This window comes from Lissotriton helveticus, chromosome 8 (assembly GCF_964261635.1).
Source record: "Lissotriton helveticus chromosome 8, aLisHel1.1, whole genome shotgun sequence".
NCBI lineage: Eukaryota > Metazoa > Chordata > Amphibia > Caudata > Salamandridae > Lissotriton > Lissotriton helveticus.
The window spans coordinates 413,899,389-413,910,764 of record NC_136069.1 but is presented as its reverse complement, the minus strand read 5'-3'; the positions used below and the strand labels follow the sequence as shown (position 1 = coordinate 413,910,764).

General features: G+C 45.1%; 1 protein-coding gene across 2 annotated transcripts in view; it reads left to right on the top strand.

The window, feature by feature from the left end:
* Positions 1–2,356: 2,356 nt before the first annotated feature.
* MRPS31 (mitochondrial ribosomal protein S31) overlaps positions 2,357–11,376 on the top strand; it is a 185,458-nt gene continuing 176,438 nt past the window's right edge. For both annotated transcript variants that reach the window (XM_078657248.1, XM_078657247.1), the window contains exon 1: positions 2,357–2,509. In XM_078657248.1, coding sequence (XP_078513374.1) covers positions 2,430–2,509 — 80 coding nt within the window. In that variant the 5' untranslated portion in view covers positions 2,357–2,429. The remainder of the gene's footprint in view (positions 2,510–11,376) is intronic.

Genomic DNA, 11,376 nt, shown 5'->3' with positions numbered 1-11,376 from the left:
AACCAATTAGTCCAGCCTTCCAAAGCCGCTCCCGGGTGTAATAAGACCTATGGAGATACTTGAATTAGATCAATCTAAGCCGCATTGCGATCGCGGTCCCCTTCGGGGATTCTAGGGCCTCTCTCCAGTCATCTTCGTCTAGGGGACCAATGTCTGCCTCCCAAGCCGCCTTCAGAGGAAGCAGGGTAGAGGAGCAATGAGTTACCATCGTCTGGTAGATGCGAGAGACCTTCTTATCTCCAAGGTCTCCCATGAAGACCTTCGCCTCAACAGGGCTAAATTCAGGGAGCGAGTCCAGATCAGCAATACTGGGTGTAATGGCATGACGAAATTGCAAGTAACGAAAGAATTGGGTTTGGGGCATACGGAACTCAGCACTGAGTTCCTGGAACGATTTAAGAGTAGCCCCGGACATGACATGTCCCAACGTCGAAATCCCAATTGCTTCCCAGCCGTCGAACCCCGGCAGTGTGGACAGTTCGGGGAGTCGTCCGTTATGCCACAATGGCGTTTCCGCAGTCAGTTTACTCCACCAACCCATGCGACGTAATGCCTGCCGCCACAGTGAATCTAGTTTTTGAGCGACCTTGATAGTTAGATAGAGCTCTACGTGAGTCAGGCTGAGTGTAGTAATCTTCCTTAACCACTTGGATGCTAAGGGGTGTGCTAGGAGGACCATTGAATTTCCATTGAAATCAATGGAAACTCCATGACGAGCTGAGCTCGTCATGAGCGTCGAAGGGGTTAAGGAAGGGGTACACCTGTTCAATCTTAAATGTCTTTATGTCTCTTTCGTATTTTGTGCTTTTATCGTTGATTGTATTATCTTTAAAGAGCTGGATCTCTTTGTCTATTTTCTCAAGGAGTGCCTTGGCGTCAGTGACTACCTGGCTATTTTTTATAGCTTCTGTAAGCTCCTCTATTTCCTCTTCTTCTTTACGGCACAATCTTTGTGCAGTTTCAATTGTGTGGACCATCAGGTCCCGGCTACATTTGGTGTTAATAAAGCTGAAGCCCTTTTTGTATTCTGTGTCCTCAATGAAAATTACAGGGACGTTTTTGACCTGAAGTCCCCAAGGGATTGTGCCTCCCTTGAGATGCTTCAGGAGAAAATGCCCATACAATTCCGTTCGAACGTGCTTCTTGCGCAGCCTAATTAGTTTATCTGATTCGTTTTGTTGTTTAGCAGTAGTACTAAGTGCAACTGATGAAAAGGGAGAGGATGCTATCAAATTTTGAATGTGGCTTTCACTGAATGACAGTAGTGTGTCCTTTTCTGCCATATTCCGGAGACAGATGGTCTCCCCACAATTGAACCTAAATTGCTTGGTATACGGAACCACAGAAAAAATTCTGTGCCCTTCACCTCTCGCGGATGAAAATCCGCCCTAAACTTTCTAAAACTATGGAGTTAGGTCCTTCAGGGCATGGGGTAGGCTGGACCTTATTTTATCAAGAAAAAACGAAAATGCCTCCTCCATTTAGAATGTTGGTATTTCCCTTCTTTATTTGGTGCCTGCTGTCTGTTACTGGGCCATATGACTGGGCACAGTTGGCAGTTAGACTTTGTTTATTCCTCCCAGACAGCCACACATTAGAGGGAATAGGTGTGCCTGGTGGCCATCAACTGAGGTGTATGGTGTGCTGTGAGATAATATATGATAGTGCACGGAGGTGATTGGGTGAAAAACAGTCACTCATTGTCGTTGTTTGTTTAAAGAAGCTTTCTTTCCGTGGTCTACTGTAGCTGCAGCTGGTGTCATAACCTCAGCATAGTTGCACAGACGAAGAGCACCGACCCTTCGTCCTGCAGCTTCTACTCAACTAGACAACCCCCCTGATTCCGGAAAAGGAAAAGGACAGTACAGCAGACTTTGCCTGGCGGTGACATGGAAGGTGCGAACGCATAGCGGAGAATTGTGAATCGGGGGAAAACGTGGTCTGCCAAACAATATGGCGGTCACATCCAAGGCGCCATTTTGGTGTTGTGTAATTTTAAATACACCACACTAACTCGAAGGGAAGCAGGAGAAGATATATGCTGCTCATTGTCAAAAATGTGTTGTTTTCATATAGCTATATATTTATTGAAAGTGCTTTTGCGCTCAGAAAGGGGAAGTCAATAATAAGATCGACGTCTTTTTGATAACGCTTTTAATATAGAAATTAAGCTACTATTCAATTTCAGAAAATTGTCAACATTTAAGCATTTTTAAAAGAGTTTCGACCGTATTTTTTTTTGTTTGGGTGCAATGGACGACAGGACTTACCACTCTAAACATGGCAACCGCGACGGATCGCGCTAAGCACAAACTCCACATTTTAGTCCGCCTTTCTATTTCCATAAACGACAGTACTGTTCAGGGTCACTGACAGTGGCAGCGACAGCACCAGTCGTACATACATGTGTACCCTACGATAGCTCAAAGATGCGCAGGAGCTTTTCCCTGTGCCGGGGTGCTCGGGGCTCCCTTAGTCGGAGATGGGGTGTGTCTGTTCCCCACATAAGGTAATTGATACTTCGCGGCTAATCAGTGTGTGGGAGATTTAAGAGGAATGACCTTTCGGAGAGAAGGGGGTGTACAGTACTCCCATAACGTGGGAGGGAGAAAGGCAGTAACTTGACTTGGGCTCTCGAGTTTTAGGTTTTTAGCATAGGCTTACTCGTAGAGCCACAGTGGTGCCATGTGTCAGAACCTGGCCTCCATTCAAAGAACTTTTCACATTTGCATAGGGCTTCCCATCTCCTAGGATTGACAGCCCCTATTTTCTATAGCCCCTTTCCCGAATATCAAGCGCGAGACATAGCGAGATGCATCCCCTCCTAACAGTAATGATGAGTCAGCCATGACTGATGTCAGTTTTGGTGAAGTGTATTGATGGCCAGTGTTGTTACATATTACCGCTTGATTATTGCCAACCAAACTATTTAGGAGTGGCATTTTTAATGATACATTAAATTACTTCATTCTGCTTCTGAATTAGTGCAGATCTTCTCCAAAATTAGTATATTATGATCAACAAAGTGAATATAATGTTAAATGATGCTGTGGATTTAAAGCAGCCTTTCTTTTTATAAAAAGTACAGTGATATGCGAAACGTATTACAGGACACTGTTTTTATGTTGCTGGTTACCCCAGACTTAACAAAAACAGACCTTTCTAAGCGTGGCTCAACATCTCGGAGATGACCGTTAAATATATTGGCAAAACCAAGCGGCCTTGGATGTTCCACAAAGGGTGTACTTAGTTGCAAGTCTTCATGAGATTAATGCATGTGATGTGTTTCTAGCTACACTAATATATAAGTTCAGCAGTCCATCATTTAACAGTTTTTAAATATTTCATAAACTGCTTTATGAAGAGAGTGAGGCAGTGCATGGAGTACTTGTTTTGGCTGTGTTTTGGGACAATCTCCATGGGACAAGGGTCGAACCGGAGCTAAACATTGTCTCTAACCCTGCTTATCTTGCTCACTTCTAGGTGCATTAGCATGTTTGTGAGTTTCAGGGGCTACACATATTGCATCAATTGAAAGCTATCTTCAACACTTATCAGAATGTTACCGTTATCAATTTCAACAAATAAGATGAAAACCTGTCTTCTACTCATTCAAGTAGAACTTGTTAATCTATCAAGATTGTCTCCCCTTTGCTTTAAAAACGTCTAATTTTGTGTCACTTTAAAGATAAACTACCCCGTAACATATGGAAAATAAATATGTGACTGTTTAGTTGGTTAATTTATTGTTAGAAGGTTTTCGAATCTTTTAGTGTTCTTATTTAATATTGCTTTTTTGTGTAAGACTCATAGTGCTGTCTTGCTTGAGAGTGTGCACATTGAGGTGACATCTCTTGAACTAACACTGCTACTAGTTCCTCAGCATTGTCCCTAATTCTGGTGAGACCCCTATGTGCCACCTGATACTGATACAGATAGCTCCATCAAACAACTGGTCTAAAGATATAGCTTTACTCCACTATTAAGTTACATTTAATATCTAGTTTAAGTCCTAAGATATAACATTCTTTCTTTCTTTCTTTTGATAACTTTATTTCGGTCAAAGACCATAAAAGTGCAAGTAAAATTCATACAAACAGCAAGTATTAAAACAATAAATAATAAGCAGATCATTAGTTGTTAAAAAAAGAATTAAACAGTTATGTTATCAAAGAGTAATAAAAGATGCCATGAATTTTACAAAGAAGTTACAAAACTTTGTCTTCTGCGCCACATACCGAATAGGTATCGAGATACGGCAAACACAATGGGGGGATGGGTGTCGTAAAACAAAATCCGGCACGCCTGGGTGACATGTTGAAGCTTAAGGTTCCTGCATATTGGTATCAACCAACATCTTCTGATTACTGAATATGCAGGACAGAAAAACATTACATGAACCAAATTTTCGTTTTTATAGTCACATGCCGGGCAGGCTTCTTTGCTTGACATTGACCATCTGGACGTGAAAGACCTAGTCGGTAGGGTACCATGCCTTAACTGGAGATAGAGCTTTCTCGCAAGCTGAGGTTGAATTACGTCCATGAATTCCTCAAATTTAGGTTCTACTTTAACAAGGAGGAACTCTGACGATAACCTTCCCAAAGTTGCAGACCTCTGAGTTCTCCATACGGATCTGAGTTTGGAGTTCTTTTTTCGATATCCCAGGACATGACATCTCGGGTGTTTCCCAAAGCTGCGGATAACCTATCCGGGTGCTAATAGTCCTAATATGTAGAAGCCATGGGATCTTTTTGTTTTTAAGAGAGGTCCACACCTCAGCAAATTCTGCTCTATAAGACGTCAATTCCAATGCTGACCACAACCTCTTCCAGTATACAATGGGGCGTGCGCTTATGATCTCCTCTATTGGCTCCAACCCAAGGTCACTTCTAAGGGGAATCAGTGGTGTGCTTGGTGGTAATCCAACTAAATTCCTAACAAACCTGTGTTCCACCCTACTAAGATTTTGTGCCTGTTTATGCCACCAGAGTTCAGCACCATAAACTGCCGCTGTTCTAGCCTGGAGACAATATATTTCCAGAGCCGGGGATACCGGTTTGAAGGCTGACCCCTTGAGCACTTTGATAATGCCCCCTGCGATAGCTTAAGCGCCGACTTGGCAGTTTGGATATTCCAGTCAAGGTTCTCCGTAAGGGTAATTCCTAAATATACAAAGGTCTTAACCCTCTCCAGCGAAATCCCATTTAGGACCGGATTTGGGCGTGCCCGCTTTAGGGGATTGAAAATCATAAACTTGGTTTCCCCAGGTTTATTTCCAATCCCCGCAAAGCACAAAACGCCACAAATCCATCGAGCGTTCTCTGAATGCCAGATGACGTTTTCGACAACAACAGAGTGTCGTCTGCAAACATCAGAGCTGGCACTCTCCTGGTCACCAGTTTTGGGGCGTCATTGTCCACCACGCCATTCAAATGGTCAACAAGACCATTGATGTATAGGCTGAATAGCGTGGGGGCCAATACGCACCCTTAGCGCACTCCTTTCTGAACAGGAAAACGCTCTGTAAGATCACCGTACCTCCCACACCTAACCTGGGCATAGTTGTCTGTATGGAGCCTGGATAATATAGCCAATAGATAGGGCGGGAGTCCCAGATCTGACAGCAACTTCCACAGTTTGATTCGAGGAAGACTGAGGATCAGTAATGGGGTGACCCGAGGCAGCTGGCTGTAGGGGTAGCCCCAGAAACTGATACTCCATGTACCTGCTCTCATGCAAGAACCATTCACCTATCTCCACTGTCGTTTCACCTCCACTCCAGAACTACTGTCCCTTCTCGCTGTTCCAGTTCCCTGCCAAAATCCTGGAGAAGGCTTTATAAAAATAAAATAAAAAATAAACCTCCAACTCCTCTAACACCTGAAGCGAAACAACTTACTGTTTCTACTACTACTACTGAGGCAGTAGTTGTTGCGACTGGGGTCTAGGTTAGGGAGATCAGCGGCGAAGTACCTGTGTCAGTCCAGAGGGCCAGGGTTTCTGGCACTGGGAACGGTCCAGGTGCTGCGGCTTCTATTAAGTAGGTCCTGGGAAGTGGGGAGAGCGGGAGGGCAGGAAAAAACAACTAAGTGGGATGGCAGCGAAAAAACTGATGGCAAGGCTCCCCGGGGCACTGGAGGCCTTGGCGCTGTCCTGGGGGGCTGTGATACCAGCACTTACTGCTGCTGGCTGGCTGTTAGGTCTGCGAGGCTTGCGGTTACTGCCGGCAGTCAGGAGGAGGTGGCAGTCCTCTGGGGAGCTGGACTGGATCATAATCCCACCTATGATCACTTCTTTTTTGGTCATAACCCAACTCAATCCAAACCTTACCTTGGTCCATCTTCATCTGGACTCCTCCTTACATAGCCCATTCAACCTCCACCTTGCACGTCATCCCATATAACTACATTGGGAGCTTCCTGGCTTCTCTAATCCTTCTCACTAACTCTCTTCCCATTGGCGGCAGACTTATCAGTTTTGCATGGCCTTTTCCCTCCAAAATCAGCTCCATACCATAAGTCGATCAGTCATGTACCTCTAACAGAACGATCTCTCACTAGATCACTGTATCATAGCTTCCTGTAACAAGGCTATAGCTACCCGCCAATTTCTATGCATTATTGGGGGTGGGTATGACCCATGTTTGGTGATAGCTTCCAGCTCTCAACTTTTCTCACTTGTAATTCCTGAAGATCCTTCTCGATAAGGTGATCTTCAAGATAGTTGCCATTTTCACAGTGCTCTGACAACCCTTCTATAGTGACTATACTCAGTTACAAAATTGTCTTTTATACACTTCAAATTGTTCTGTTTGCTCCATGATGTGCTTTCTCATATTTCAAAATGTGCCTATACTTTCCTCAAGGTGTGCCTGTACTTACCTAAAGTTGTGCACACAGGTATAATCACACAGTTATTGTGCGACGCCCTACTATAGTCAGTTTGGCTCCCAACCCAAACGGCTCCTGGGGTTAGCTCTATATTTATAACTTGCCCCATGATACCATCCAAATGGTGTAGCTTCTTGCTTCGATGCAGCTAGGCTCAGCCCCTTATGGCCTCCACAGCTATACAAATGTTTGTGTCTCTACAATTCCCTCCTCAGAAGAAAGGCATTTAGTCTCATTATTCTCTACACCGATCTCCTTTCTTTCTTAACTCATTTCTTTGCTTTCCTCTCATTTTCCCCTTCTTTCCTTCCCTTGCCCTTCTTCTCCCCCCACTCTCCCCCTTCCTCTCCCTCCCACGCCACTCTTTGCAAACCCCATATCTGCCCGAGTGTGCCCCCCTTGTCCCACCCTGGGTGGGCATTGCTACCCTTCCTCCACTCACTCAACAACTATTGACACATCCTGCAAGCTCTTCCACCACCCATAAATGTATAATATAAGGATATTATCTCTCAGCGGGAAAGCTTTAAATTACCCCACGAAGCGCCAACAAATTCTAGACTATCTGCACAAACTTAAAGGTGACTTGATCCTCCTACAAGAAACACAAGTTGCAGTTAAGGACGCCAACCTTCTACGTAAAAAGTGGGTCAGTGATCTCCTCTGCGCACCAGCCATCAAAAAGAAAAACATTCTCATCACTCTTATCTCCAACTCCTCTGGCTTACGAATTATCTCCTCGGATATGGATCTGGAAAGTAGATGGTTATTAACAAGACTCCCAAAAGACAACACCGAAATATATGTTGTGAACATTTATGCCCCTACCAATGATCTCCCAGTATTCTGGTCTCAATTAAATAAAAAGAAGTCAGTTATCCTAGACAACTCTAGAATTATTGTTGGCGGAGATTTTATCCTGGACGGAAACTCCACCTGCTCCTTCCAGCCGAACTAGTCCTACAAACGGATGCCTAGCTTATGAAATACCCATAGGCTCAAGGGCATATGGAGGCTATTCAATCCCAGACCTCCAAAAATCATAAAAATGTTACTAGACCTGCAGATCTAGCAAATAATCTACGCAACCTAACTATAATGCTCTTGACGCATGAACTGGTTTTAACTTATGTAATCCTGGGCAAATATTGTAATTCACTGAGCCGCCATTTTCTTCTTTATCACATGAGAGCACCTTCAAATGCGCGAGTTCAGCATGTTTGCTCTACAATGAAACCCTTTTTTTATTTAATAGGCTAAACATTTGCTGCATATATACTACAAATATAGCCATATAAAGGCTACACATGACCGCTGACTTGCCTCTTAGTTCATTAACTGCATTGTCATCAGGGCGGGGGCAGGAATGTTTCTCTAATCATGTTTAAAAATTATTACTTTTAATAAATACATGCATGAAGTGGTAGCACACTTATTTGCAATTAGGAGATTTTCCATTAAAATAGCCACATCATTTCCCCCTGATGCGGATTTACTGGTAAAACTATACAGTGTGTAATGTTTGGAAATCGAGTTTCTGCAAATATTTGTCATTTGCACATCACCAAGTAAATTGCTGCTGATTGCAAACAAGTGGGCTACCACTTCATGCTTCAGGTATGCATTTATTAAAAATTATAGTATTTAAATATGATTTGAGAAACATTCCTGCCCCCACCCTTGACAATGCAGTTAATAAACTAAGAGGCAAGTCAGCGCTAATGTGTATCCTATATATGGCTAGATTCTATTCTATATGGAGCAAATGTTTTGTCTAATAAATCAAACTAAAGTGTTATATTACAGCAGACATGCTAAAGGTGCTCTCATTGTGTTGAAGCAAAAACCACTGCTGGATTCAGCTTGGTGTTTCATGGTTAAAAATGGATCCTTTTTAACACCCAGATTCCTTTGGGCGTGGGGGCAGGACCTCTCTTCTCCACCCTTTCCTTTTCCCAGAAATCCTCTCGCCCATCCACCCCATCTACCCTTCCCTCCACCCTATCTTTCCTCGCTTCCCCCATATGTCTCTGTTATCCCCCTTGTCTTTCCGCTTCTTGCATTTTCAAACCCTGATACTAGATTGGGGTAACATACCACAATGAATGACTTATACTGCGTCAGACGTACCTCTAGCTAGCCCAAAATAATTTTGCTATTAATGATGATACAACAAAGGTCTTTAGTGTACCTTATCCTAAACGCCATACCCCACTACGTGATAGGGCTTTCTTTCTCTCCTTTTGTATTGCCTTTTTATTGTTTTTAAAAAGTTCAATAAAAATGATTTGAAATGAAAAGAAATGGCCACAAACTCTGCCACTGAAATGGAGTTTTACTAATAAAACTATATGACATACAAACGATAATGTGTGGCTATTGGGGTTCAGCAAATATTTATATTTTACTACAATCACCAAGTAAAGTGTTCTGGTTTGTTTTGATCCTGTTAATCTTTGTTTCCTTCCACTTCATAATTTAAACTCTTGTGTGCACACGACGGCCGGGAGCCATTGTGCGCCACAGTGCTTGTGTGCGCAGGACGGCTCCTGGCTGCCATGGCACCGGAAATCCCTCCGGTGCAGGCACCAGAGGGATTTCTTTTTCTCCCCTAAAGCCTCGGGAGCTTCCCCAGCTCCTGAGGTCCCCGAGGGTTTCTGTGAAATGACGATCAGCGCGCATGTAGCGCTGACGTAATTTCATAGAACCCGGAACTGAAATGAGCCTAAAGGCTCATTTCAGTTTTACTTTCTATGTGCTCAGGGGGCTATCTCACAGGAGGGTGATCCCCAAGCAGGGATCCACCCACTAGACACCAGGGAGGGGGGAGCGGCCACTTGGGCAAGGGACTTTGTTCCCCCCCAAAAATTGGCCAGATTCAGTCTTTTTGCCCCCCCAGGGGTAAAAGGGGGGGGGGGCAGAAAGCAAACTAGACGGCAGGGATTTTCTTTTGGGCAATTTTAATTAGGGTGGTGGCTGCCTAAGACGGGCATGCCAATGCCCCCACCTCCCGCCAAAATTACAGCCTTTCTGCCCCCCCCCTCCTCCTCCGGGGGGGCAAAAAGCCCACTAGATGCCAGGGATTTTTTTGGGGCAATTTGAATTAGGCTGGGGGCCGCCCCCACCCGCTACAATTACAGTCTTTCTGCCCCCCCCCCGGGGGGAAGATATGGACAGTAGCCCCCAATCTGTCCTGCGGGGGGGTGGGGGGGCATAAAGCCCACTAGAAACCAAGGATTTTTTTTGGCAAGTACAATTAGGCAAGGGGCCTGCCCAAAACGGGCATGCCAATGCCCCCACAAAAATTACAGCCTTTCTGCCCCCCTGGGAGGCAGATGGGGCCAATCTGCCTCCCTGGGGGGCAAAAAGCCCACTAGACGCCAGGGATTTTTTTTGCCAATTTGAATTAGGGGTGGGGGCTGGCCAAAACAGGCATGCCAAATCCCCCACCCGCTGTAAAAATGACAGTCTGTCTGCCCCCCCTGGAGGGGCAGAAAGCCCACTAGAAACCAGGGATTTTTTTGGGCAATTACAATTAGGGGTGGGGGGATTGGCATGTCCATTTTGGGCAAAAATTACAGCCTTTCTGTCTCCCTTGGCGTGCAGATGGGGTCAGTAGCCCCCAATCTGTCCCCCCGGGGGGGGGCCAAAAGCCCAGTAGGCGTCAGGATTTTTTTTTGCGAATTTGAATAAGGGCTAGGGTCTGACTAAAACGGGCATGCCAGTGCCCCCACCCGACTGCAAAAATTCCAGTCTTTCTGCCCCCCCTGGGGGGATATGGGGGCAGTAGCCCCCAATCTTCCCCACCGGGGTGCAGAAAGCTCACTAGAAACCAGGGATTTTTTTTGTATTCATATAGGGGTGGGGGCTGCCAAAATGGGCATGACAATAACCCCCCAGAGAAATTCCAGACTTTCTGCCCCCCCGGTGGGGGAGATGGGAGCAGTGGCCCCTGATCTGCCCAGAATGGTCATACCAATGCCTCCACCCTCCAAAAAATAGCCACAGTCTTTCTGCCCCCTTGGGGGCATATCGGGGCAACCCCCTCCCCAATTCCTCCCCAGGGCGGCAGAAAGCCCACTAGGCACATCCTTTTTTTTTTTTTTGGCAATGTGCCCATATGTGAATTTTGGGCCCTTGCGCTGCCGGCACTTAGGGAAACCTAGCAAACCTGTACATTTTTGCAAACTAAACACCAAGGGGAATCCAGGATGGGGTGACTTGTCTGGCTCTCACCATGTTCTGTTACCCAGAATCCATTGCAAACCTTAATTTGTTTTTTTTTAAAAACACATGTTCCACACATTTCTGTGGTGGAAAGGTCTGGGATCTGTGTGGATCCCCAAAATTCCACCCACCCAGCATTCCCCAAAGTCTTCAGAGAAAAATGGTACCTCACTTGTTTGGGTAGGTCACGTACCAGCGACAGCCAAGGGCCCAAAACATATTGAGGCAACATCAAAATTACCTATCACAAAACAAC